Source organism: Fundulus heteroclitus, chromosome 7 (genome assembly GCF_011125445.2).
Source record: "Fundulus heteroclitus isolate FHET01 chromosome 7, MU-UCD_Fhet_4.1, whole genome shotgun sequence".
In the NCBI taxonomy this organism is placed as follows: domain Eukaryota; kingdom Metazoa; phylum Chordata; class Actinopteri; order Cyprinodontiformes; family Fundulidae; genus Fundulus; species Fundulus heteroclitus.
The window spans coordinates 23,719,055-23,747,040 of record NC_046367.1 but is presented as its reverse complement, the minus strand read 5'-3'; the positions used below and the strand labels follow the sequence as shown (position 1 = coordinate 23,747,040).

At 42.4% G+C, this 27,986-nt stretch overlaps 1 protein-coding gene across 1 annotated transcript; it reads left to right on the top strand.

Moving 5' to 3' along the window:
• Positions 1-12: 12 nt before the first annotated feature.
• mospd2 (motile sperm domain containing 2) lies at positions 13-27,378 on the top strand. Its single transcript, XM_021321851.2, has 15 exons — positions 13-405; positions 489-546; positions 891-1,046; positions 3,054-3,140; positions 4,325-4,479; positions 5,386-5,446; positions 5,601-5,639; positions 5,731-5,855; positions 7,078-7,251; positions 14,806-14,921; positions 23,755-23,848; positions 23,954-24,050; positions 25,249-25,369; positions 25,981-26,083; positions 26,858-27,378. The coding sequence occupies exons 1-15, from the start codon at positions 382-384 to the stop codon at positions 27,008-27,010; spliced, it is 1,563 nt and encodes a 520-aa protein (XP_021177526.2). The 5' UTR covers positions 13-381; the 3' UTR covers positions 27,011-27,378.
• The last annotated feature ends 608 nt before the right edge of the window (positions 27,379-27,986 follow it).

The window sequence follows — 27,986 nt, the reverse complement described above, 5'->3', positions numbered from 1 at the left end:
TCTTCCTGTCTATCCAAGTGCATTGTGGGTGAAACAAAAGAAACGCGATTTGCGACCATAAAATAAAATATGTGGCTATGTTTTTTTCCTTCGGTGGCAACATTAGTTATGTGAGGGCGAAGACAATTCTCCATTCTAGCTGTCGTTTCCGCGCAGATGAATTAAAAACCGGCCCTGGGAGGTGTGGCCACGCGCGGAGCGGAGCCAACATGGCACCGTCCTCGTCCCCAGTTTCACACTTTAAGCAGTGATTCTTCAGAACAGCTAGTTTGCTAACTAACTTAGCTGCCTGAACAAAAAAAAACAAAACAAAGAAATACCAAAACAAACAGCGACGCGGAACTACCGCCACAGAGCAGGGGCGGCGGGGGACAGCCGAACATGGCCGAGCAGGAACCGCAGCAGGTAGCTGATGACCGTTAGAACCGTTTGTTCTGCTAAGAGAGGGGGAACGCGAACCTAACCCGAAACGACTCCTCTTTCAACAGGACCTCGAGAAGAAGATCGAGGAGACCAGGCAGAGATTCAAGAATGAGTTACTCCAAGGTAACGCGTGGATAACTTTCGCCCTGTCGACGTTAATTTGCCTCTACGTGATTTTTTTTTTTTTTACTCGATCTCGTTGACTGTCGTTTGCATACATTTGACAGTTGGCGCTTTGAGGCCAGTTAAGCTTGACCAAGGACGTGAACTGCTCCGATGAGCATTTTAATATCACATCTAACATGTCACCACCCCTGTGAATGCTTTGCTCTGCTTTGTTATCGACTCATATGGACAGTTATAGTTTTAAAACAGGCCAAAGTCAGGCTGTGTTTGAAAGTGAAACCTGCCGGCCTGCTTGATCTGCCCGAGCGTCACGTGATCTGGTGTTTGTGTCGTGTTTGCAGATTCCACAGAGAAGTACGACTCCAGGGATGTGGGGAGGCTGGAGCAGGACGATGCTCTGGTGGAAGCCTACCTTACATGGAGGCTGTATGTGGTTGATGACGCCTTGAAGATGATAGACGAAAGCCTCCTCTGGAGGAAGGAGTTTGGTATAAATGGTAAGATGCTGGGACATGTTTTTAGGTGTCTTTGGTTTGGAAGAGCGTCAAAAAGCCTATCAGATGACACTAGGGTCATATATCCAAGTTATAACACTGAGGTCTGATTGTCAGGTTTTAAAAAGCGGAAAATTACAGGTAATTGATGCCTCTAAACTTACATTGAATCCTGCAAAAATCTCAGGAGCATCCCTATTATAGAACGGTCTCAAAAATCGTCTTGCTTTAAAAAAAAATGTTTTTGATATGGCCAATTTTGACCCCTAAAAAATGCTTATATGCCACATATAATTTAACTTAGTTGTCTCAAACCCAGTTGTTTTTGCTCTGATCCGCCGTTTGGCCGGCTCGTTCTGATGAAACATGACACATCCGGACCCCTGCTCAAACCAAAACAACTTGAGCTGCACCAGTCAGGCGCTTTTCCTGTCAGTTTCGGTTTTGTTTTTTCTTTGAGGTCTCACCTGGCTGCTTCTTTTCATTTCGTTTTCTGTAGCTGGTAAGACATAGTAGAAAAAAAAAAGGTTCAGCGGGGTTTGCACCAGGCTTGCATAAAAGAGACTTGCGTCTAGTAAAGGTATACTCTAGTATCAGTTTCACAAATAAGGACATACTGAATCTCTTTAGCACATCGGCATCAAATCATCTGACTAGAAGACTGACTAGAAAATCACACATAGATCTGCACATAGATCAGATCTGTAGGTTTTTTTTTTTTGTTTTTTTTAAGCAGAAGGTACAAGATTTAGATTTTACCCCAAGTATGTTGGTAGTAGGAATATAAATAGATCTGATTTATAACCTTAGCTTGTTTTCTTTTTGGTGTAATCAGAAATTCTCAAACTGCAGCCTACGAAGGCAAATAATAAAAAGCCTGTTATTGATGGGATATCACAGCTAGTTGCATAATCCCAGATTTTTGGATTGGAGCAAAAACCAAGCAGCGCCCGACTCACTTTTAAAATAGAGCAACATTTGCTTCTGACTCTTTAGTAGGACTGGGTTTAGCATTTGGTAAATATTTGGTAACGTTTTCACTTATATAACCCATTTTTGAGGACCTTACATTAATCTCACGCTAATAATGCTTAAAGAAATAGGCAGATGTATCCGAATCGGCTTTAATAGCCAAATAAGGAACGTGACTTCGGTTTCAAGCGCTCACTGCGTACAGGCGTTTAGTATAAATATATGTAAAGTTTAGAGGACATACAATAAAGGATAAAAGGAACAGCGTGTACTTCCATTTTATATGCAAAGAAAAGGGGGTGAAAAAAAACAAAAAAAAAACAAGAAAGGCAGGTTGTGATAGACGGCATTCATTGCTAGTTCCCCAAAGTAGTGAAGTTCAATATCCAGCTTTGCTCGCAGTAGAAATGTTGACGTTGGCACATGTGTTGCAAGCACCCAACACAAATCTGTGGTCGCCCTTGTGCTTATCTCGGAGAAACAGAGCGTCTTTGTGTGTTAAACAGCCATATCTCCGCGCATAAGTTACCGCGGAGAACAATGCGCTCTGTTCCTCCTGAGAACTTTGAAAGACTTGTTGTTTGCGGGCCTTTTTAATCCAGCAAAATTAAATTTTTCACGGAGTTGTTTTTAGGAAATGCGGCGGTTTGTTTGAGTCATTAGCGACTCGGCCCGTCGGGAGGGGGGGACGGAGGACTCGGACCGCATGCCGTTGGGTCCTAACTTTGACCTTTTTAAAAAGCAGATGCGAATGTTGCTGGTTTATTTCTCTAGCTTTTTTTTTTTTTTTTTTAGGGAGAATCTGGGATCGTCAACAGCAATATGTCATTTAAATCCGCTTTACATGTAGCACAGCTGAGGGGGGAAGAAAACAACTAATGTGATTGAATCATCGCATGCCTTGAAATATTGACTTGTGGGAACCACGAAGCAAGTTAACGCCGTCCAGGCATCCTCCGCCGTCTGCTTGTCATGTTGCCTTGGGCTGCGTGTGATAACCGCAGCGCCGTGTGTTTATTTGTTTCTTGTCGGCTGTAGATGTCAGCGAGAGCACCGTTCCCAGGTGGATGTTCGAGAGCGGCGCAGTCTACCTCCATGGCTACGACAAAGAAGGCAACAAACTCTGTACGGCCACTTTCGTACTGCAGCTCCACGCCCACACTCGCTGACATTTAACGGCACACACTTCAGGCTGATATGAATAAGCACCATGATGTTTGTGCAAACTGTAAATTAAGAAATGTATAACATCTAATTGATTTTATTTCAAACGGAAAAGCGGCCATTGTTCCTGTTGCCGCTGTAACGTTTTTATAGTTCTGACATTTTAATCTAGAGTTGAGCGATTTTTTTTAATTTGGATATTTGTCTGAAAAACAGGGTTCCCACGGGTCCTTGAAATCCTTGAAAGTTTGTGAAGCTGAAAAAATAAATTCAAGGCCCTTTAAAGTTCTTGAAAACAGCCAAAACAACACCTTGTCCTTGAAAGTCCTTGAATTTTTTTGTCGGGTTGAAAGTTCACACAGATGACGACTCGTGTCATTATTTTACTACCACACGATCTTTTTAAATTATGTTGATTCCGCAGACTTTTAATTTGCAAAAGTACGTTCGCTCTTCTTCGTTAGTTGGTAGGCTACGGTTTAGGCTTACGTGCGTCCAATAGGTTACATTCACGCAGTGTTGCCAAATCAGAACTTTGTCGCTAAATTTAGCGACTTTTCAAAGTCAAAAACTAGCTTAATCAAAGATGAAAGTAAGTGAAACAAATTGATATAATTCTGAACATCTCAATGCTGCACTTTTTTCCATAAATTTCCATGAAGCGGTAGGCTAATGTACATCTTATATGTAATGTAGTATGGCATAGCCATGTACTGTGGATATAAATGTAGGCTATGAATATGATCAATATCAATGTAGGCTATAAATTAAGTCCACTTTCCTGCATTGCTTCTGACCCAACAACTTCTATGCCGTTTAGTCTTTTATTGAATTTGCATTGTATTAAAATATGATAACCTATTCAGCGGTCACAGTAGGTAAATGCCGCCACGTGTGGTCCTTGAATTTGAGGAAATTGGTCCTAGAAAGTCCTTGAAAGGTCCTTGAATTTGATGTTCACCCAGGTGTGGGAACCCTGGAAAAAATGTTAGCGTTTTTTGAATCCATAGCTTTTTAAAACCCCGGTGTGCGTTCTCACTGCTACGCGACCCATGCCTAGAACACTTTTAGCTCGTCGTTGTAGTTGGACGAAAGGAAATAGGTGAGCAGTTGTGAGTTATTTTGAGACGGCTGTTCTTTTGCAGTCTGGTTTAAGGTGAAGCTGCACGTCAAGGACGCCAAATCAGTCGTGGACAAGAAGAAGTACATCGCCTTCTGGCTGGAGCGGTACGCAAAGAAAGAGCCCGGGATGCCCCTCACCGTCGTGTTCGACATGACGGATTCCGGCATCAGCAATATCGTGAGTCCGTCTAAGGGTACTTTTTTTCATTATGTGTCGACTCCTCAGGGAACATTTCAGTTCTGTTGTGGGAAAAGGGAACCGCTCGGGTTACATCTTCACACCTCCAGGTGTTCCAGGCGGGATGTTTGCAGGGAGTCGAGCTGTTTTTAACACTTTGAAGATTAAAGTAGCCTTTAAATCCCGACGGGTCGAGCCGAGTCGGCCGTCTAATCCTTCCACTCGCTCTGTCGCAGATCTTTCCGCAGCTCTCGGAGAAAAGGACTGCTACATCTGCAATCAAGCGACACGATTGAGGCAGAAAGTGTAAAGAATATATATAGAGGAGCCCAAATACAAAATGATCTTTTGTAAAGGTGGAAAGGCGTCGTGTGGGGTTCTTTTGAGGTCGGCTGTGAGCTGGGCTACAGTCGGTGTGATCTCATTAGAGCTTAGGAGTGAGTCCACTGCAGAAGAATGAAGCCTCTAGCCGTTTATGGAGCCCTGCCAAGGCCTGAAGATCGTATCGCTTGGCGTTCGGGACAGCCTCTCCAATAAACTCCGCGAACACGAGCAGCAGAAGCAGTGCCACCCGCTTATGATTCACCCATTTGTTTGAAATAGTTCAGCTGAACTTTTAGATGAAATCTTCATTAAAACATTCCTGATACAGTTGACCAACCCGCAGAAACCCAAGACGTTTGCATCGGCGTTAGAAAGGGGTTGAGTTGGAAGTTGTCCAGACGAGCTCGCGGTTGATTTCACGTAATCCTCAGCGGGTCATTTCAGGTCTAGAGGCGATCAAAAGAGAACAAACGTCCCTTGGTCAAAATATTTTTCTTAAGCATGTTTTATACTTGAAGTGTTTTGATGTTGTTTTCTTTATGAATTTTTTAATTTATCTTTTTTTTTTTTCATCTGTTTTAGGACATGGACTTTGTAAAATATGTCGTTAATTGCTTCAAAGTTTACTATCCAAAGTTTTTATGTAAGTAACATTACACTAAGAGATATACAGCAACTATGTTCCAAAGATGCTATGTTACGGTCACTCCTTACGAGGGATCTTGCTGCTGATTTTTAAGTCTAAAGTGCAAACACAAAGCATATTCTCACTGAGGAACTTTGTTTTACCATTTCAGCCAAAATGATCATAGTGGACATGCCTTGGATCATGAACGGTGAGAATGAGTCGGCTCGACTCGGATCGATGGTGGCGGCTCCTCTCTGACTCCGTTAGCCATCCTGAGCTTAAATCTGGTCTGGTTACAGCCGCGTGGAGGATCGTCAAGTCTTGGTTGGGTCCAGAAGCCATCGCCAAGCTGAAGTTTGCATCCAAAGCTGAAGTCCAGACATTTATAGATCCAGAGTACCTGCCGCCTCATCTGGGTGGAACGGTATGTTCTTAGAACTCCTTTATGTAGAAATTAAATGTTAAACTTGTCTAAAGGCTGGTTCACAGGGCAGGATTTTTAGCCCGACTTTCGCCCCGATCTTCCCCTTCCGAGAGGCGCCGATTATCAGCATGTCTCTTAAAATAATCTTTTTAGAGATTTTCCTGCTGTGTGTGGTTTGCTAAGAGAGATCGGGTCCTCTCCAACCTCAAATCGGGGATATTCAACATGTCGGATCGTCTTGCCCTGATATCCTAGCTTGTGTGGTTTCCTCCCAAGACAAATGAGCGCGCAGCCTGTTGACTGTGGCGACAGCCAATCAGAAAGCGAGGTGAGGGACTCCCCAAGAGAGTGTTCTTCCTGGTCGTCCATGATTATTTACTCTGAACTCACATTTGATTTTCATAGGATTAACAAAATTTCCGGTCTGATATCTGAATGATCTTGAGTGAAATCTGTCCGTGTGTTGAGCTCGCCGTCTGACCGGACACCACACGCTGTACGAGCAAACCTGTGTTATGTAGGATTTTTTATCGTTACGTGTGGTGTCTCTCAGGCTTTAAAAATAATAAGCCGACTATTTTAAAATCCTGCCGTGTGAACCAGCCTTTATACATATTTCTCATATTTAAGAGAAACTACATCATCATAAATTACATGTAGTCAGCTTTTTAAAAAAAAAAAGTATTTTCACTCCTGGAACTCTGCCTTTTTTTTAAACATTACAGGAGCAAACACTGTATTTTAGTGGGAAACGGGTGAAAAATTATACATGGGTCTTCAAACGTTTACTATTAAAAGTAAAACTACCAAAGTTTGTGCACAAATATCCACAGTGAGTCAATAACTTACAGAAGCTTTCGCTGTGATTACCGCTGCACATCTAGAGACTGAATTATTTCTGCCAATTCTTCTTTGCATAGAAGGTTTTTAAGCCTTCTTACAGATTCTTAATCAGATTTGGGTTATGACTTTGACTAGGCCATCCTAGCACATTAATGTGCTTTGATCCATACCAAAGGGTCATCAAGTTTCTGTTAATTTATCAAACTCCGTACATCATAAACACAACTTTTATCATTTAACTTTCCTCCCCATGCACAATCTATGTCAGCACGTTTGTCCATTTCTGTCATTTTAATAATGAAGATCAAATAGTAGAATTGTAGCCTTCGGGTGCGCTTTGCAAACTAGAGAATAAGCCGATTTTCCCCTTTCTTCCCAGGATCCCTTCAAGTATAACTACCCCCCTCTTCCAGACGATGACTTCCAGACGCCGCTCTGCGAGAACGGGCCGATCGTCAGCGAGGACGACGCGGAGAGCAAAGAGGGTGAAATGGAGAGCAGGGATACCCTCGAGTCTAGCTATAACTCTGAGATTGTGGCAAAACCCAAAAAGGTAAATTGTTTCCTGAAGCAATTTAAGTAGCTTCTTTTCTTATAATGAGAAGTTTCTTCAATTCTGTTCAAAATTGAGTCACTTGATTGTATAAGACTTGCGACATGTGTTTACTAGAAGTCGCTCTTTGACCTCATTGCAAATAGGAAGGCTCTTTCACCTAGTATTGAGTGAGAGTTTAATTATTCCATGTAATAGAGAAATTGCTGTGGTTTTTGACTCTAACACAGTTAGCAGCACCGGGCTTTCTGTTGAGAGGAGCTCCTTCCAGGCAGAGGTGACCAGGTCAGACTTTCTGCGTATAAAACTCCCAGCCTCTCCCAGAGTGTAATCAGGCCAGTTATGGGATCGTCAGAAAACTGGTTTTCATGGTGTGTGTTGAGTTTGTTCCTTAGGGATTTTTTTTTTTTTTGCCTTGCCTTAAATCCAGTTAAGCCCTTACAGGCACGCCGCTGCTCCTCGGTTCCTCACGGTGTCCACAGAGGATCTGTTACTTAAGCTCCTCCATGCTGTCACTAGATTCCTCCTCCCTGCAGCACGCAGCACTATCACCGAGACGGTTTGCCCTCTGGAAGTTTTTTGAAGCTGCTGTCGTCTCCTTCTCACTACGGTTTCTCAGTGCTGCACCCTGGATGTAGACGGCCTGCAGCTCATGTCATGTATGTCACAGCTCCTCCCAGCTCCCCCATCAGGATTACCCAGATCTCCTATCTTGATATTTTTAAGCTTTCTCTCTAGCTTTTGGTCAAAATGCTTCATAAATACACGCCGTAAAGTAATAAGACAGACACTGTTAGGATGGACACATTTCCAGGGTTTCTGTGCGGCCTGTGAAAGAAAGGGAGTCTGATTTAGGCGGTTTCCAGGTCTGGATGTGAGTGAGTTTAATGGACTACGGGGAAAGTTTTATTTTCTGATTTTTTATATTTTCTTGTTAATGTGCAACGTTTGTATCCGTACATCAGTCTGCGTGTCTCTATCGATGTATCATCCATCCATCAATCAGTCTGTCACTGTACCTCTGTCGAGCTGTCAGTCTGTCCATGTCCATCTATCATATATCTATCTATTAGTCAATTCATCCATTTGTATATGTCTCCATCGCTGTGTCTCTCTCCGTCTGTCCATCCATCCATTCCTCTAGTCATCTTTTTCTACTTTTTTTCCATCCAGTCATCTCCTTCCTTCCTCTACACTTGAGTTATATAGGCTTCCATATTTAAGGCCTGGGTGCTGTAGAAAACTTCATAATGAACTTCTTTGTACTTAAAGTACTGGTAAAGATTCCCAGAGAACCCTGGGAATTTGATCCTAGAAAGGTCTGGAATTTGAAGGCTAGAAATGGGTTGGGTCCTTGCATGTAGGAAACACTGATTGAAAATAATGAAACTTGTAAAAAAAATTCTCCTCCTTGTGTAATTTTTGTTTTGGCTGCTATTTCATAGAGGTTTCAGTTTTATGGAAGATACATTTTAAAAAGGGAGCACCGGGCTTAAGGTCGACTCGCCTATGAGAAGAGGAGAAACAGCAGGTTCACCTGTACTCTACATGAAACAAACCACGTTAGCCACAGCTGCCCGCACCAAGCTCATAAGCTCTACTGAACAAACAAGGCTCCTATTGTGACGCTGCCACGCTGATCACTAAAGATTTAGACTTTAAAAGCAAGTTCTTTTTCAGCCTGAGTTGAAGCTAGAGGCTGAGGTTTAAGCTTATTTTGTGCTCCTGCTGGAAAACAGCAATTCCTACATTCTTTTTTAAACTTCACATTGTTTCATTTAACATACCAATTTATTTTGTTTGTTTTTTACATTTATTTTATGTTTTGGTCATTTAGTACCATTTTGATTGTTTCACATCTGGCATTTTATGGTATGCATGAATGTCCTCCCAGTTTCTACCAGCAGCAGATCGCCCAGTGTTGATCTCTAATGTTTCATAAGCTGACCGATCCAAACAGGGATCAGACTCACAACCTGTGGAAATAGGGTGGGAATCATCTGAAAATAATGCAGAAAATTAAATAGTATTTTAATGTTTTAAAAACTATTTATACCTGTAGTTTATCAAAATACTTAACTCCCAAGAGACAGAAAACAACATGGAATTGTTCAGTAGTAGTTAAGCAAACAAAATAGTACAAGTTGGCTAAAGGGTGCATTGAGCTATTTATTTCACAGTAACAGCAAAGCAGTCCTCTTCAGGATTGGCTAAGCAACAGACTATTTAAGTCAGCCATGTTGGGAAGAGGAAGATATTTTTCACTCTAGCTTGTCAAAATATAGTTACACAATCGCTCTGAGGTAACCCCCTTACAGACAAAGAAAATATCACTGGATGTATGTCAGGGGGAAGTCCAGAAATAGGCCTGTTAGCACTCAGATGGTCTTTGATAAACATTTTCAGGGTGAAAGGTAGTTAAGCAGCTTTAACTGTGACTGTGGAATTCAATTCAGTTTTATTTATTTTATTTTTTTCACGGCTCTAGTGGCTCACTTTTTTTAACACAGCAGGCTGACAGGAAGGGGGGGGATGGAAGAGTGGGAGAGACATGCGGCAAAGGACCACGGGTCGGAGTTGAACCCGGGTCGACCACGTCGAGGACTAAGGCCTCCGTACATGGTTCGCGCTACCCGCTGCGCCACCAGCGCGCCCAATTCAGTTTTATTTACATAGCGCCAATTCACCACACGTCATCTCAAGGCACTTCAATCAAATCATACACATTGGTCAAAAAGTTTCCTATCTAAGGAAACCCAGCAGATTGCATCAGGTCTTGACAAGCAGCATTCACTCCTCATGAAAGAGCGTAGAGCCACAGGGGACAGTCGTCTCTATAGGGTAGTTCATTGTTATTGTTTTGAGGCGGGTTTTTCGCGCATGCGCGCCGGACTGGTAGGCAAAAGGCGAACACAATGGCGGACGCAAACAGAGAAACTGACGAGTTCTCCGCGTATTTTTCTTCTTTAGATAACGTACTACAAGATCGTTTTAAGAGTAAGTTGATGGTTGATGGTATCAGATTGCCAGATCCACACAGCAAAAGCCTGAAGGGACGGAGCTAGTCTGTGAAATGCTGGCCAAGCGCTCCGTACCATGACATATACAGCTGCCTTATAAACATGGCAGGCCAGTACAGACAGAGAGCACGAAAGCCATGAAACCACTGGACGGCTACAATTATTTTAAATCGGGAAAAAGGCTCCAGCAACGCCCGCGACGCCATGAGGGATTAATCGGTCAGAAAATGGATGGATGGATGTTGTTCACACATGTTTGTGCAACAGCACAAAGCGGCGTCGGACACAGGCCGCGTCTCAGCAGAGGCCCGGTAGGTTAAAAAAAAAAAAATTTTTCACTACGGATTATTTAGGTGTTTTTGTCTTGTTAAAATGGGTGGCGGTGTCGGCGACATTGCAGCGTAAACACAGAAGTACTAGCGCCCGTGAACCGGGGCGTAATAGCAGCAGCAGCTGCTGTAGCCCCTGCTGCTAGCTGCTGCTAGCCGCCCCGGCCCGGCCCGTGTAGCCGGCAGCGCCGGCCCGTGTAGAGTTTACGCAGCAGCCGCTGGCTGCTGCCTCAGCCCGTAAACTGGCAGAGCAGCCGCTGCCTGCTCCGCCGCTGCTGCTTGGCTGCTGCTGCTACCGCTTCACCGGCCCGTGTAGCGATCTGTGTACCCTCCGCCGCTATTTAAGTAGAACAATGACTAGAGCAGAATTAAGTTGTATTTACCGGAGATGAAGTGTAGACTGCAAATTCTGTCGTAGTACGATGCCCCCCCAGTCCATTGGGAGTGTCTGCCTGCGCTCTTTTCATTGAAAATATCCATTTCTTTCTTCGTCCTTCCTCCTTTGGAAAACGACAGAAACGTACATCCAACGATTTGGAATGCCTCTCTGTGCAACCGGGAGCACAACAAGTCGTAGGCATTGCTTAGATTCCATAAATAAACGAACTAAAAGTACGCTCTAAATCACCCGTTTTGTCATGTAGTAGACGAGAACAGTACTGTTTTCTGCCTACCGGCGGGACCCGGATGTAGCGCTGACGTCACGCGGGACGTCACACGTGAACTACCCTATTGTTGATGGCTTTGCAGCAATCCCTCATACTGGAGAGGAAAACTCCCCATTAACAGGAAGGAAAACCTCCAGCAGAACCGGGCTCAGTATGAATGGGGTTTCAACCCAAAACCTCAAGCCTGGTGGTGCACATCTGCCTCGACTGACTGGGGTTAGAGAAGACAGAGCAGAGACACAAGAGAGACAAAAAAAAGCAGAGAAGCACACATTGATCCAGGAATCCTTTCTATGTTAGATGGTAATAGTGGATGATCTGTCTCCCCTGGATGGTGTCACGGCTAATAGAACGCCAGACCAGGTGTACCTACTATGAAGATAAAAGACAGAGAACAAAAAGTTAAAAGTTCGAGTAACTTCTGTCACCTAATTCCTGCCAACCAGATGTTAGAAATGACTCTCTGAACTCTCCTCTTGGTTGAAAACATCCTCATTCACAGCAGTGGTTTTATCTAGTAATTCCTAGGAAACCCAGGCATGGAGGAGTGGGCAAGCATGAGATTTTCTCTGTCTAACCCGGAATAAAAAATGCCTGGATCTCTCTGTATTTTCTCTAAGTTTAATCCAAAAATCTTGAACATGATCAAATATTTCACTTATTTTTACTGTTGCTATTACAGTTATAACAATGTCATCTGTATAGTTTTTTTTAGTCCTAATCTTGACACATAGACTCCACCAAACTGCTTTCGGACAATACATATTTATCAAGCACTTCTTTTTGAGAAAGATGTACCTTTTTGCTCTTCTGCTCTTTAAAGTGCAAAATAATTAAATCAAGCTAACGTTAGCTGGTTAATTAGTCGGTTTATCTGCTCATGCAGAGCAAATATGCTGCTCATTACTTGCAACTATAGCTTTAAAACAGCTTTACACCAACAAGAGGGAAGTTGCTCTATTTCTTTTTTGCTGCTGGAAAGTAAAAGCCTGTTTCAGCCAGCTGGCCAGCAGTGTGTAGCAACAACTGGGTGGAGGGGCAGTGCTGTTTTACAGTTACCCAGCACTTTCACAGGCCTCTCCTTAGAAGGACTTTAGTCCACAGAGACGGTACGGAGGAATTATTTTTCGTAAAACTGGAACATCTTGAAATTGGTAACGAGCCTAAATCCAAATTTTGGTTTTTACTGTTTGAAAACTATGAATGATAAAATATCAGCATGCAAGGCAGGGGTGACAGGGAAACATTAAAATGATGATGGACAACGGCATGGTTTTAAGTTTTCCTTAGCCTGTTGTTAAGCAGAATTCTCCAGCATTTATTTTAATATTTACTGTTTTGTCTTAAATGTGACTAAACATGTGGGTGGCTCTGTGTTGTTACGACAGGCCGTTGGAGCTTCGATCCTGCCTGAGTTAATTTAAGCTGTCTCCCTCTGATCCATCTTGTCTGAATGAATCAAAGTCTCTTTCCGACTCTCCTCCATCCATCCCCACCTTAACCACCCTCCCTCCATTCCCAAAGTCCTCTGAGGTCCAGGAAGCGCTGAGCTGATAGCTTAATGGCTTCTGAAAGCTAATTTCCTGTGTCTCTCCTCTTTTTTTTTCCCCTATTTTTTTTTTTTTTTCTCCTTTTTTATGTTTTCGGAAACGAGGGTTGGCTGTGGTAAGACAGTTTAGGATCACGACCACGCCAGAGGCCCGGTGTCGGGAAGATCCCTGCGGGCTGGAAAGGCCGGTTGTACTCGTGACTCGAGCGGTTGAGTACGCCTCCCTCCACAGCCGACCGACGTTGCCGCCACCACTCCTACACACGCCCATCCCTTCGTTCATCCATCCATCCATCCCTCCATCCACGGACCTCACATTTCCAGATCGACCTCAACAAATTTCAGTGTTTGTGACCGCCGGACCCCTTATACTCAGCAGCTTCGTTATTTTTTTGCACGCCATGGAAACACTAATGCAAGCGAGAGACATTTCACAGTTTAATTGGCTTTTAGAAAAGGCCAGCGCACTTCCTAATGTCCATAAATATCTCACATTATTTGTCTCCTCCAACCTCTGATTAATGACTACTGAGATAATTACTGTGATTTTTACAGTAGACCAACTTATTAACCCTTAGCACTTAATCTTCGATCAAACCTGCTATTTGAAGCTGCTCTTTAATGTAAGCCGTCTGTGCCTTATAATCTAACACCAGCTATAGCCAAGTATGCAACTTGAAAGTTTTTAATCATGTGGAAAATCTTGTATAATGTGCCTTTAATTTGTGTTGCCTTTAAGTGGCATCTTTTATGTGTATTTCAGATTCAAGTCATTTGTCTTTGCATTTCATCTCTTTCACTAAATGTGGAAATGGCATCTTAAAGGTCCTTTTATAATGGTCTTTAATTTCTCCCATCATCTATAGTCACTTAATTTGTTTCTTATATTAAGCTGCCCTCTATTTTATTCTTTCCTATTAACCTATAATGGAATTTCTTTTTTAAATTGTATTGTGTGGCAGAAATGGGGCCATTGATTGTTCTCATCCCTGCAATGTACTGTTCACTCCAATATCTGTAACAAAGTGCAATCCTCTTTTGAAATTGTAATTTAAACTTTAATTTGAAGTTGGTTCACGTTTCCAATCACTTTTACTCAAAGGTAATTGTGTTTTTGTTTTAAACTCTAATAAATAGTCATACTGGAAGCTGATTAAATCTCTTTGACGTCTTTTTTTTTTCCGGTGCAGCTGCATGACAAAGAGACACATGTCATAAAGCTACATTTTATTTTAGCTTTAAAAACGAGGAATATACACTTCCCTACTGAGTCAGCAGCGTTTCTGTCACGTGTTCCCCTGACCGAGCCCACGTCCTTCGTCCCCCGTTTCCCTCTCCTGACGTTCTCGCCGTCTCATCCAACCATTCGCCCTTCGTGGTCCAAGCATCCGCTTCCTTCAGCCGGCCCGCTTCATCTTTAAAAGGGCTTAGCCGGTCATGTAACAAGTCTCCCTCGGATCCAGTCGGCCTTTGTGCGGTCTGTGGTCTGTCTGGGAAGGATTTGGGTCAAAGTTTGTCAGCCTTTTTTTTTTTTTTTTTTTCTGGTTCCCCCCATGTGAGAAATCGCATGACTTCTGTCTCTGTTTGCCTACTTTCACTCAGGGTAGGGGGTTTCTTAATGTTAAAAGTCATGAGACATGGGGTTATACCAGTTCCGTATTATCATGGATACACTTGTTTTTGTACGTGTTGGTTTTTTTTCTCCCCCTCTGGATGCTGCTAGTAGCAAAGTTCAGGAGTCGGCTTGAGAGAGTGTAAAATTTGAAAATAAGTCTCCTTAAATAAAGAATGAATTCTGATAGCGCTGACATTTGGCCCCTACTTTAATTAACAGCTGGTTAATTAAGGTTGACGGTAATATGATGGCGACCTCTACACGGAGGTCGAAGGTTTCGTTCAGGAGGGGAGCGAGACGAGGCGTAGATGACTAGCTCGTCTCGTCTTCTGCGTGTTTTCTAACCACAAGGCTTTTTTTTTTTCCGTTTCAGGTGAACTTTCTAGAAGACAGCTTGAGGTCAGACGACGGTGAAAGAGACACAAGCGCGAAAGCGAAAGGCGTAAGGAAGCCACAGACCACGTTCAAAGGCCTTCTGCTAGATGTTAGGTAGGCGCCGTTTTTATCTGATTCTCTTAACCTCTAATTAGTTTTACTATTGATTATCACTTTAGTCAGACTTGAAGGTTTTAAACATGGTAAAAAATAAAGTAAAAAATGGCATAGCAGGAGCTAATGTGCAGACCTCACCTTTTTTTCCCCCCACTTTACAACCATATACTTTGTTGGATTTTATATGCTTTTATGCCATTAAAACCAACAAAAACGGTGCATAAGGAAAACTATTGTTTTCAAAATGTTCTACAAATAAGCCTGAAAAGAGGTGTTTGTATTTAAACCCCTTTTACTTTCAGACCCCCACATAAAACCTACTGCAGAAAGCCATTGTTGAAAAAAAAGTCCTGTTTACTATTTCCCACAAGCCATGGACGGGGGGACGGAAAACATTCGTTAGACGCTTCAGTCAGATGGAGACGAAACTGAACATTTTGACCTACATGCAACTCCATATGCGTGTTGGAAAACAAACACATCACCCTGAACCATCGCTACCTTGAAACATGACGGTGGCGGCGTCATGCTGTGCCAATGACTTTCCTCATGAAGGCTGGTCAGAGTTTTAAGGGGGACGAATGGAACTAAACGTAGAGTAATTCTTGGGGAGAAAAAAACTATTGGCAGCTGCAGTAGACTTGACATTAGGGTGGGGTTTCGACCCAAAACCTCCAGCCAGGTGGTGCACTTTGTAATGTAGATCAAGGTATATCCATGATGTGTTGGAAGGGCCTAGTTCCTGTGTCTAGATTTGTAAACCGCTGTGCACAGATGCCCTCCATTCAGTCTGACTGAGGCCAAAAATTCTTGTTTTAGGTGTGCAAAGCTGACAGAGAAAAACCTCAAAAGAATTGGAAGGTTATTCTAAAAAGGTTTTGAGTGCAAATGCCACACTTATCCTTAGTTTTTGTTTGTAAAAACAAAATGTTAAAACCATGGATTTTTTTTTTCTTCCACCAATGCCCTACTTTCCGTTTATCAGATAAAATATCTTGACGTTTGTGGTTGTAAAGCGAAAGAATTTGGATCCATGATGAGTGAATATTTTCAGTGTTCGTCACGCTGCCAGTTGTCAGAGTTATATCAGGGCGTTGCGCTCAATTTTAAAGCGGCGTGACGCTCTGATTAATGGCTCATTGGCTGACATTTGGGTTCCCTTAACGCAGGGTTTCCCCCCAATGACCCACTGACACCTGTCCTGCACTTCCTGTGGCAGCAGCACACAGACCAGCTGCTAACATGTGGAGAACAGCCAGAAGAAAACACGCGATCGTCTTTATAGAAAAGATAAACACAAACACGTTGTCTGGAGGAACTTCCCCAGAAAGGCAGACAAGAAAAAGCTGAACGCCGCTATGCGCTAAGCTAACACAATGCAGGGAATCCCTGACATTTTAGAAATGTTTCCTTCTGGATAAAAGCCAGAACTAAATGGGACAAACTGCAGTGGGGCTTTGTCTTCAGCTTACAGTTGGTATCTTTAAAGATATATTAAGCCTTACTCTTGGTGAGTAGTATTCATTGTTGGTCTATTGATGTGTTTATCACCCTCGAAGTGCTGCAAAACCGTTGTTTAAGATGTTTACTTTAAGATTGGTTTATCTGAAAAAAAAGCTTTTTTTTTTTAGCTCTTGTCGTTCCCTTTCTGCCCTTGTAACAAACAGTCCTTTAGGAGTAAGTGTGAAGTCATGCAGACTGACAAGAAACTGATGGATCAGAGAGCGGAGCTGTCTGTCACTCTGAATCAACATGCTATGGGCCCACATGGGAATAAAAAAAAAAGTTTTCCAGCAAGGCATGTAGCATTTTATGCACTTTTTTTTGCATACAATGATTGTATAAAATATCCAGTTAAAATGGTAGGGGGAAAAAAACATCTATGGTAAATAATATGCAATCTCTCTACAGTTCTAATGTGACACACGTCATGCACTTTTTTAGGTGATGCCAAAAAGTGTTTTAAAGCAAATTTAGCCAGACTATTTTAACCGCTTCAATAATTCTCTGGTCTAGCTTTGATTTTGTTGAGTCGGAGCTTTTTATGGGGGTCTATGGGTCGAAAACAAAAAATTTAATCCATCTTCATCTAAACATGTCCAGTAAACTCTTAATTTAGTTTCCAAATCAGTTTTTTTAAAATAATTTCATCGACTTTGATAAAAACTCTAGTTCCAACTTCACATCATTATTCTACGGCTACCATGCTTCAGCGTGGGCATGATGTTTATTTCATGTGCCAAATGTACTTTTTTTGGAATTGTGAATTTAAAAAACACCATACCACCAGGTGATTTAAGGGGATTATAGATCATACAAGATGTTTTCTTTGGAAGAAAAGGCTCCTGGAAAACGAAAAGCTCAGCAACACTTTATTGACAGACCAATGCGTTTCAGCTTGTGTCCTTTTTCAGGGTCATTACAAATCACCACATCAGTTATCTCTAAATAAGATGTACAATGCAGAAAAAAATCAACTAAACCAAACACTCATTCACACATACGGTACATAAACTGACCAATCAGCATACAGGGGGATGGAACTTGCTGACTGGCCCCATTAATCCCACCGTTGCAACAGTACTTCAATAATTGGGCACCAGTTTAACCAGTCAGCAAGTTCCTTTTGGATGTCTGAAGAAAAGGCTCCTGTCATACAATCCCACACTTTTGTCCAGACATATATGGAGAATGCTCAAAAGCGTCCCACGTAGAGCTCAACCACAACTTCTTGCAGCTCTTTGGGAGTTGCTCTCGGCCTCTTGGGAGCCACACTGACCAGTTTCTGTCTTCTTTTAAATTATTAATTTGGGAGGGATGTACAGTTGTTGGTAATGTTCAAAATATCCCATAGTTTCCTTGCTTATCAATGACAGTCAGTTTAATCACATCCACTGTAATCGCTGCCAGTGTAGCGGAGACCGATTGCTGAAGCTGAATGAACAGATAACTAAACAAAGTATTAGCAGAGGGCGTGAACACTTATTTTATTCCCTCTAATGGATTTGCCACTTTTTTCAGTTAAGTTTTACCCTGTGGAGGTGACATTAACAATGCTAAAGCTTTAAAATCCTTCATTGTGAATTCTTTTATGTGTCTGTAAGGCCTGTCCTTTTAAACAGTGGTGTGTCTAAACTTTTTTTTTTATATCCATGTTGCAAAGTGATTAACATATCGTGAAAACGGAAAAGCTGTCCTCAGCTGCAGCAGCAAAGCTAGTTTCAATTTACCAGTAGCCACATCTGCATTACTGTCATCGCGTTAAACCGTTCTCGTCACGCCTACTAAAGCAGGAAGTCTCACAAAGGCCTCTTCCCCCGTCTGCGTGTGAGTGGCGACAACATCAAGCCAGTGTCATGGAAATTTACTGCTACTCATATTCAAATAAACATGAAATATGAAAATGGCTGATGGATGCATCAGGGATCGTAGCGGGATGTATGAAAGGAGTGGACAGGGAAAAAGGGACAAATGGGGAAGTCTTCTGTGTGTATAAACAAAGCTCCCGCTTCTCTGCATAGCTTTGGCCCAGTTGAGTCACCGTGTGAGTCAGCGGTTAAATGGGCCTGAACTTTGTCCCCGTTTTTAAAAAAGTAGACGGGGACGTATCATCCATGCAACGCCACACCGTGCTGTGCTCACCTGTGAGTTCAAACGACGGCGAACCTACAGTCTAACGTGTTAGATTCATTTGTGTGAGCCAGGGGTTTTATTTCGGAGGGTTTTGTGTTTTGTTTTACCCCTAAAGATATATATTTTTTTAGCTTTTTAAAGCCACAGATTTTTATGTCTTCTGTTTATAGTGGCTGCTTAGCTTTTGATTGAATAAAACAACAATGGAAAAGAGTTAAATTCAGTTCAAACACAAGTTATCCCCCCTCCCAGCAAAAATAAATGTAATTATAGTTGTGGAGCTTACGTTTTAAATAAGCCACAATCACAAAATAGTCCCTTAGTGAGGTTTAATCTGTTTCTGTGCATTTGCGCTCTTGGCCCGGCAGAATTTCTCTTTGCAGGTTCACTGCAGCATCAACCACACAGAACGTCAATATCAGTTTGTTTTCACCTCACAATGTTAACAGCGGGGCCCGAGAGCGCCTCTCTGGGTCTTATCAGCTTGTGTCGTAACGTGCTCCTCTCTGCTGGACTTAGACCTCATTCGTGTGTGTAGGACCAGAAGTGCCAGCTTATTAGTCACTATACGGTTTGTTTTAGTTTTAATTCCCTGCGCTAATAGTTATCCTGGTAGTTTATCTTCTAATCCACTCTCTGTTCAGAACATGTCAGCAGGGAATGATCTGTAGGCAAAGATTGTGTAGTCTAAAACTGATATTTATTACATACTTGGTATAATTCGTGCCGTTTTCATATATGTGCACGACGTCAAATGGCTGTAGCCTGTAAGTTGCTGTAGCTGTGGTTTAAAACGTTACAGAGGAATAAAACTTTGGTTGCTTACTCCTTTCAGAGCGGCAGAAAGTTTTAGTTTTCCTCGCATGGACTTTCCGCTTCAGGTCGTTATTGATGTTTTTCTGCCTTTTTGCCCTGATTGATCTGGTGAGACGTGAGCAGCGATCAAGGATGCTTCCCCCTCAATCTTTCATCGATTTCAAAGTGAGTCGGTGTTGTAAATCAAACACTGAAGCTGAATTCCACTGAGAGACGCTGGCAAGCAATTAATTACCACTAAACAGGGGCGCCGTCTTCCTTTCCCTCACAACATGCAAAACTTAGCCTTACCCTTTGACCTTTGCCACATTTCGCAACAGTTCGACCGCAAACTTTAATCTGCTTTCTTGGGATTGTCAGGTGGAAAGTTTTCAGTTTTCTTTTTTGTGGGGGAAAAAAAAAAAACCGGTATAACTTTCCAAAGATGCTCAGCATTCCTCGTTTTAACGCAGGAGGACGGTTGCACTTTTTTTGGAAGAGTTCTTACAAAAAATACTACTTTATTCATAATTTTACAAGTATATTTTCCAAATGTTATGTCTATTGGCAACAGTCACACAAACTGAGTCGCCGAGCGGCTGAGTAGGGCAATTATTGTTGACGCGCTCGCCGTTCAAAACGTCAGTCCAAGGCAAGGCAAGGCAAATTTATTTATATAGCACAATTCAGTACAGAGACAATGCAAAGTGCTGTACATGATTAAAATATAGGAAAATAAAACATAATAAAAGCAAGTAGGGATAGAATGTAGAAACAAAAAAGAACATTAAAAACAGTAAAACAGTTTAACTAGAACAGTCAAAGGCAATCCTAAACAAATGTGTTTTTAATCTTGATTTAAAAGAACTCAGGCTTTCAGCACTTTTACAGTTTTCTGGAAGTTTGTTCCAGATCAGTGGAGCATAAGAACTAAATGCTGCTTCTCCTTGTTTAGTTCTGGTTCTAGGTATGCAGAGTAGGCTGGAACCAGAAGACCTGAGTGGTCTGGAGGGTTGATACACTGATAACCAGTCTGTGATGTATTTAGGTGCTAAGCCATTCAGGGATTTATAGACTAACAGAAGTATTTTAAAATCTATTCTCTGAGATACAGGCAGCCAGTGTAAGGCCTTTAGAACTGGGGTGATGTTCTCTACTTTCTTAGTCTTAGTGAGGACGCGGGCAGCAGCGTTCTGGATCAGCTGCAGCTGTCTGATCCACTTTTTAGGCAGACCTGTGAAAACAGGCTGCAGTTAAGATTATTTTATTGGTATTGATCTTCAAAACACCCATTCCAATGCAACATAAAAACTGATCCACAGGTTCGAGCCGCATTTAAAGGCAAAAACAAAAAAAAAAACATCCGAAGCTTAAAGCTGTCAGCAAAAAGTAGACGTCCCCCTATCACCCACTCACTGGAACTCATCAGGTGAGCAAACGGGTGATCTAACAATCACTACCAAAACCACGTGATCAGGACACCAGTCTGTGGCGCTGGTAAATTGGGGAAGTGTTTAGAGAAGATTTAATTAACAAACCACATCATCGAGACCAAGCAACACAGCGGACAGTTTTGGTGAAGTTTAAAACAGTCAGGTGGTGAAACAAGGTTTTTCCTTTTACATTTCTCTGAGTTATTAAAAGAAAGGTGAAAAGCATGTGTGAATACTTTTGCAGCAGAGTTTTAATGTCACCTTTACCAAATAAAGGTGACGCTTGTTCATTCAAGCGTTGCATTCAACTTTTTTTTTTCTTTTGTCACCTCACACTGTAATGTCATTTTCAAGGGTAACGTGAGCGGAGTTCTGTTTTCACCGTGTGACGGCTTTGAAGTGAGGATTTCTGACTGCTCTAAGCTGTGAATTATAGTGATAAACCGATTTAAATTGGGCTTTAAATGCAGTTATACTCCCGCACTGTGTTGGCTTTTAATTCGAGGCTGGGGGGGGGGGGGCTTCAGAGGAGAGTAGTGGTCTTTGATCTTGTGTTTGCCAAAGGTTCCTGGGCTCGCTCTGAGCCTGTCTCTACAGCTGTTTGAAGGGGAGAAAAGAATACACAAGGACATTAGGAAGAAGGAAAAAAGCCTTTTATTCTTGGCAGTTTTAGGCCATGAAAAATAACTAGGCTGCGTTTAAATAAAGTAATAATATTTATACTGGTTTTCCTGTTTGCAAAGCTCATGTCCCCAGTGTTCACTGTGCACTGAAGCCAAGACGGTCTAATCACATGCCCTGCACAGCCTAATTGGACTGTTGCAAACTTGGTTGGAGGACAAATTAGGTGCTCCTCATCACAAGGAAGGCAAAAAGAACGTTATGCCTAAATTTGTAGCTGTTTTTTTTTCTCTTTCTTGGCTATGAAATGCATCGCTCTATCCTGCTGCCTGCAGTTCGGCTCACACTAAATTGTGATTTTCTGCTCCGGTACACAGAAATATCCATCTCTAAATCACCTCCCCTTTGGGGACAAAATCAGAAATTAAAACAGGAAGTTTGGATTTGATTTATTTTTCTCTTGCAAGTCTTATGACTTATACAATTCATTTTATGCCATAGTTTAATGTTAGTTGGCATTTTTTAACTCCCGTTATGGTGGTTGTTGTTTTTTTCTAATCTTCATCTTATAATGAAACTGAAAGCCTTAAAATAAGTTCATCTTTTATGAGAGAAGTGTTATCGGACAGTAAAAAAGAAAATCACCCATTGCTTAAACGGTAAATGTATTCAGTGAAAAAAGTGCTCCATTAAAGAACATTTTATTTTTTGTTTATTTTTGCTAAATCACCACCGTGTGTCTTTATGACAAGACAAAAAGGATAAATCTGTGTAAAGACGCCTTATTTTGAGGCAGGTATGGTGGAGGATCTGTCATGCTGTGGGACGGGTTTCTCTTCTGTATTTTTTTTATGAATTGCTTTAGGTAGCAGGACATTTTAGATTAAAGAAAGAAAATCTGGTGAACTCCACCAGAAAGCTGAAAATGGATCAGCATTAGATCTTTCAACAAGATACTGATCCCAAATCAGTGTTAAGTTAGACAAAAAGAAGCTTAAGGGAGGTTCCCAGGATTTCTTTGGATCAGTGGTGTCCAAACGTTTTGCCTCCTGGGCCACAATCGCTAAGCTGAAAGCACTCATGGACCACGTCTTCTTTTTCCAAATAAAAATGCAAAAATGACATGTTATTGTGACTTGATTGGTTACCTTTTCAACAATAAACTAAAATGCTATATTTCAACAACAGAAAGTCCTATTTTTTTGTAGAAAAGGAACCTGTAAGTCAATTTAGAGCCACAGTATAAGGGTCTGGCATGTTTTTCTTATTAAAAGAAAGTTTTTTTTATTTTTTCATTTTCTATTGTATGTGTGTGGCGGGGGTTAAATAATGTCTGTTTTGCTGGTATTACACTGTGTGTATTAAATGGGTTGTTCCCTGGTCTTTCTTTTTTTTTTTCTAGTAATAGTCACTCGATGGTTTTAATCCTAACTCGGAATTTCAAAATGAAGAAATAATTACATTTGTCAGTGAAAACTTCGCCCTAAAGAAATTACAAAAAAAGTCGACCAGCATAAGCTGCTTCTGCTGACGGGCTAAACCACCAACATTGGTCCATCCTGGCTGGGGGCCACACAACATCTTTCCAAGAGCCACATATGGCCCCCGTGTTGCACTTTGAGTTTAAAGGGTAATGCTCAAAGATCCCCCCTATGTAGGCTCCAGTTTTTTTAAATGGAATAAAAGGAGTGCTGTCCTAATTAGCTGACAGGGAGCCAATAAGTGTGGAATCAGTGGTTTGTTAAAAAACAATCAATATTTCCCCACCCCACACTGAGTAAATGTACTGAAATACTAATAAGTATGGAGGGAAGCTATAAATCCCTCTTTAATCCAACTGAGTTTAAGATTCAGGGGATTTTTTATTTTTTTATTTTTTTTTGGCCTCATCATTATTTGAATGTTGACGCATGAACACTCAGAATGAGTTTTCTTCCTTCACAGCAAAGCAAAAAAACAGTTTGCAGCAAAAATATAAATATATAAACCAACAAATCCCATTTGCGAAAGCGTGCCTTTCATTCTTCGAGTCGCAGGACATTTCTACAGCATCGGACCCCTTTGGGAAAGGGTGGTGTTTAGCAGGAAAAGCTTCATATCCCCAGATAATTAGACCTCGCAGACACCGAGGCACGAGGAGAGCAGCGGAACAGAACGTAATAAGATGCTTACAAGACAAAACAACAAAGCCTGCGGAGTAACAAAGAAAAAACCGACGCCGTCATACCACATTTTCTAAGAACTGAGCTTCTGGTTTTCACTTTTGTTTTCTATTGTCGTTTTTGTGTGCTGTCGTTCCTTGTTTAACGTCCCCCCCCCCCCCCCCTTCATCTGTTTTCTCCCTCAAGTCCTGCTGAGGAGCTGAGCTTCGGTTCCGGAGAGAACGAGAAGAAATGCCTAATCGTTTTGAGCAACGTCGCCAAAAACCAGGTGGCCTTTAAGGTAAATGTGCAATCATTTGGCGCGCCGCACCTCTTTGCAGGCTTGACCAATGAATTAAAAGCGTCTAATCCAATTAACCCGCGCCTCTGGCCCCCGCCTGCGCAGGTTCGCACCACGGCGCCCGAGAAGTACCGGGTGAAGCCCAGCAGCAGCAGCTGTGAGCCGGGGGCCTCGGTGGACATAGTGGTGTCCCTACATGGAGGTACGGCACTTGACGCTCGAAATAATCAAACGCTGCACTTCTGTTGCCTTCCAAAAGTGCAGGCGGCCACTTTTTCTTTGCCTGACATGCACATTTCAGGTGAGATAAAAAGAATCGCCTCCGCCCCGAAACAAAACCGTCAGTCGGCTGACGGGGAGTCGAACCGCGGCGACGACCTTCAAGCGCCGACACGTCAGCTGGAGGTTTTGATGTGCTGAGCGCGTCTAGAGGAGAATCAGCAAAGCCCACGTTAGAGCTGCTGTTGCCTTGAGTTTTTATGCTGTGATCTTGAGTTTTTTTTTCTCTCTCTTATCTTTGCAAAAGCTTGTTAAAGAGTTCCTTTACACATGGGCGGGCCTCTTTTTAGCGAAGAGTCAAACGGGTTGAGTGCCGCTTATTCACACCGCCTGCTACTCTTAATATAACAGAACAATACAATCATATCTTTGGATTATTAAAAGTAAAATTACCAGCAGAAATACTGAGACGCCAGACCCTCTCCCACCACAAAATCACAAAATCATTGAAAAAGAATGTCCTCCGGACCGGGTCCTGCTTTGTTGAGACGTTTCGACTCTTCCACTAAGAGACTTCGTCCGACGTCTGAAGAGTTCTGAGTAAACTCAGCCTTATAAGCGGCATCTTTGCATAGTGGATCGACACGTTTAACCGTAACAATCAAAACTGGTTGTTCACGTACAAAAGAGGACCATCAGGCTCCCAGCCAATTATTAGAGCTCTGACGGCCGCCTACACTGCAAAAAGGGAACTAAAAGTAAGTAAAATCTACTGAAAATTTGTATCTTTTTCCTTGATTTGAGCAGCTAAATAAGATTATTTGCCAATGGAATGAGAATTTCTAACCCTAAAATAAGATAAGTAGCTAAACTGCACTTGAAATAAGATGATAGAGATGAATTGTTTTTATTTTAAGTACAAAAATCTTATTCCATTGGCAAATAGTCAGATTTACCAGCTCAAATCAAATAAAAATACACTAATTTCAAGAGGATTTTACCTACTTTTAGTTCCCTTTTTGCAGTGTATTGTTCCCAGGGGTCTGAATCATGCTGGCTATGACAGCATTGTTACTTTTTTTTTTTTTTTCCCTCTCTCTACTTTGGATTATCGATATGCTTCAGGGCTGCTTGTGAAATAGTTTTCTTAAACGCTCTCTACTGATTGGGTTTCTGCGCAGGTTCCCAGGCTTCCCCGCAGGACCGATTTCTGATCATGGCGGCAGAAATGGAGAACGTCGGCTCGCAGGAACTCGCTCAGTTCTGGAAAGAAGTCCCAAAGACCAAGATCACGGAACACCGGTGCGTCTCAGTTCAGGTTTTATTATTCCTGCGGATGAAGCGAAGGAGGATTCACTGTGGATTTTGGAGATTGCTAGAAATAAAAACGAACCACTCAGCTTAACATGACATACAAAAAAAACAAAAAGAAATGTATTAATTGTTTATCTATGTTTATCACAAAATGAACAGTTCTCTCTTTGGAGGCTATAATAGAAATGCAGTGCAGTCTTCTTGGATGATGCTTAATTATGTAAAATAAATTAAAAACATTATACAGTCTTTAAAATACAGACAGTTTAGGGCCAATCTTGGGAAGGGAGCCAACTTGTCCGTCTTCCTGTCCGTTTCAAAGGGAACTCCTATAATAAACAAGCCATTTGATAAGGTTTTAATTATTAAGATGTGTATTTGCACAGTAGAGTTGACTAGTTCAGGACAAATGAATTGCTGCAGGTCATTCTAACCCACATTTGCATTTATTGGCCTTATTTCTGACCCTTAAACTCCCAGCAGAAAGCGACTGCTGTCTGACGCAGATATCATGTCCTCTTGTCAACATCTAAGTCCCGCTCTTCGTCGGGTGGTTCTGGTTTTGCACATCTGCTCATTGGACTCTGACTTCCTTGCAGATTGCGTTGTCACATCCTGGACAGCGTGAAACCAGCAGCCAGCCCTCGCAGGGACAGCCTGCAGGAGACGTCGAGCAATGGGCAGCAGGAGTTGAGCACAGCAGTGAGTTCTTGTGTCGGGGTTGTTGTTGTTTTTTTTTTTTGTCTCTGCTTCGCCGTCATTGCTGAGTCGTGCATCGCTAAAACCACAGGTGCCATCAGCTTTACAGTTTACCGACCGCTCTTACAACAGAGGATGCAGTTGCCTGCAAAAGTATTCACCCCCTTTGGGGTTTTTCATGTTTTGTTGCCTCCCAGCCATGAATTTAAATGGATTTCATTTACGGAACATGTTTGAAGATGGATTATTTTTATTGAGAAGCAAAGAATAAATACGACAAAATAAAAAGAAAAACGTAGGCGCCTGCACCTGCTCCCCGCTCCCACCCTCCTGCGTGTCTTTATTAAGGAACATGTTGAACTTCCTGTGACTCTGCAGCAGCTTCACATGAGAGAGACAGGGCATAACAAGTGAAGTCAAACTGGGATTGAATGAGGGCAACAAAAACTCCAAAATGCAATCATTTTTCATCGATGCCGCAATGACGACACTACATTTGAGTAACAGTCTGGATTGTTAGCATTCTTCTACTTGGCATTTGTTATTGCGCCTTTAGATACCAGAAAAGGAGTAGTCTGTTAAATAAATGGTTTCATCACCTGCTCTACCCACAGCTGAACAGATGCAGTCAGAAAACCAGAACATTTTAACCAACCACAAATGCAACACTTTGCTCGCACAATTAACATGTTTCAGCCGACGGTGCATCGGTGATATGCGTGATGATATCCGTGTGCCTCAACTCCAGCCTTTTTTTTTCTTCTCCCTCTCCGCCAGCTCATGCGAGTGATGGCCTGCAACTCTCGGCTGGAGCAGAAAGTGAACTCGTGTCTGTGGGTGCAGAAGGTTCTCACCGGGCTGGTGCTGGTCCTGCTGGTGCTGAACCTGCAGTGCCTCTACCTGCTGGGCACGGCGCAGCGGCCGTCCTGACCGCCGCGTCTTCTCAGCCCCGGGGGAGGGTGCCGACGGTTCCGGCCGGGCCACGTTAGACCCGCCTGACGAGGACGGCGGCCCCGCGCTCCGGTCTCCGCCGGCCGCCGTCTTCAGAGAGGAGCAGAGGCGACACCCGGGACGCGGAGACCGTCCTGCTGTCTTCTCCGTTAATTTAACAGAGACAATTGTAGCTCCTTTTTATGGCTGATCAGGAAAACATAATTTATATTAATGACATTTATTAAAATTTGTTGGAAGGATTAGTCATATTAAGCTTCATGTAGAATTTTTTTTTTTTATAATGTATGAATCTCTAAAAGAAATCTATTTAAAACAACGCAATCAAATAAACCCTTTTTATTCACCTTTGTGTGGCTTTTATCGTTTATTTCTCATGAAATTAAAACGCGGCGCATACACACCCACGCTATTCTTCAGCAGTAACTGTTTCGGCCACAGAAGTTGCCCAGTTATGCAACAACGTTCCCTCTCTTTAATAAACCCCCCCCAGTTAACGCAGAGCTTTGTAATTGAAAACATGGCGGCGTATGACCTTACTAAACTTCTCCGCGCTCAGACCCGGCAGCCCACGAGAGAACGCCGTCTCCGGCATCTCATTTTGTTTTTTAATTACCCCAACACTAAACTCAACTAAAAATACCAAAGCAATTACCGGCAGAGCACGAGGACGTGGCACAACCCACTTGTATCTTAGTGGGGAGCGCCGGTATCTCTTAACAAGATCCAGCTCGGAGCAATCAGGACGCGAGCTGGGGTGTGAGAAGTGAGCTCGTTATTAGATGTTTGCACACCCGAGAGATGCCTGAAATCAACAGCTGCCATTTGGTTGCAGTGGGTGGGAGCCGCTTGGAGTGATTCGTGCAACATGAGAGAACTAATCTCGCTTTGATTATAGAAACCAGTTCTTTTGGATACCAACACCGCATATTGAATCCTCGATGATTTCAGTTTC

Excerpts from the sequence above, each read along its gene's own strand:
- mospd2 (XM_021321851.2), top strand. The coding sequence starts at position 382 with ATGGCCGAGCAGGAACCGCAGCAG. Across the intron at positions 7,252-14,805 it reads TTGTGGCAAAACCCAAAAAG|GTGAACTTTCTAGAAGACAG; the intron begins GTAAATTGTTTC and ends TTTCCGTTTCAG. Across the intron at positions 26,084-26,857 it reads AGCAGGAGTTGAGCACAGCA|CTCATGCGAGTGATGGCCTG; the intron begins GTGAGTTCTTGT and ends CCTCTCCGCCAG.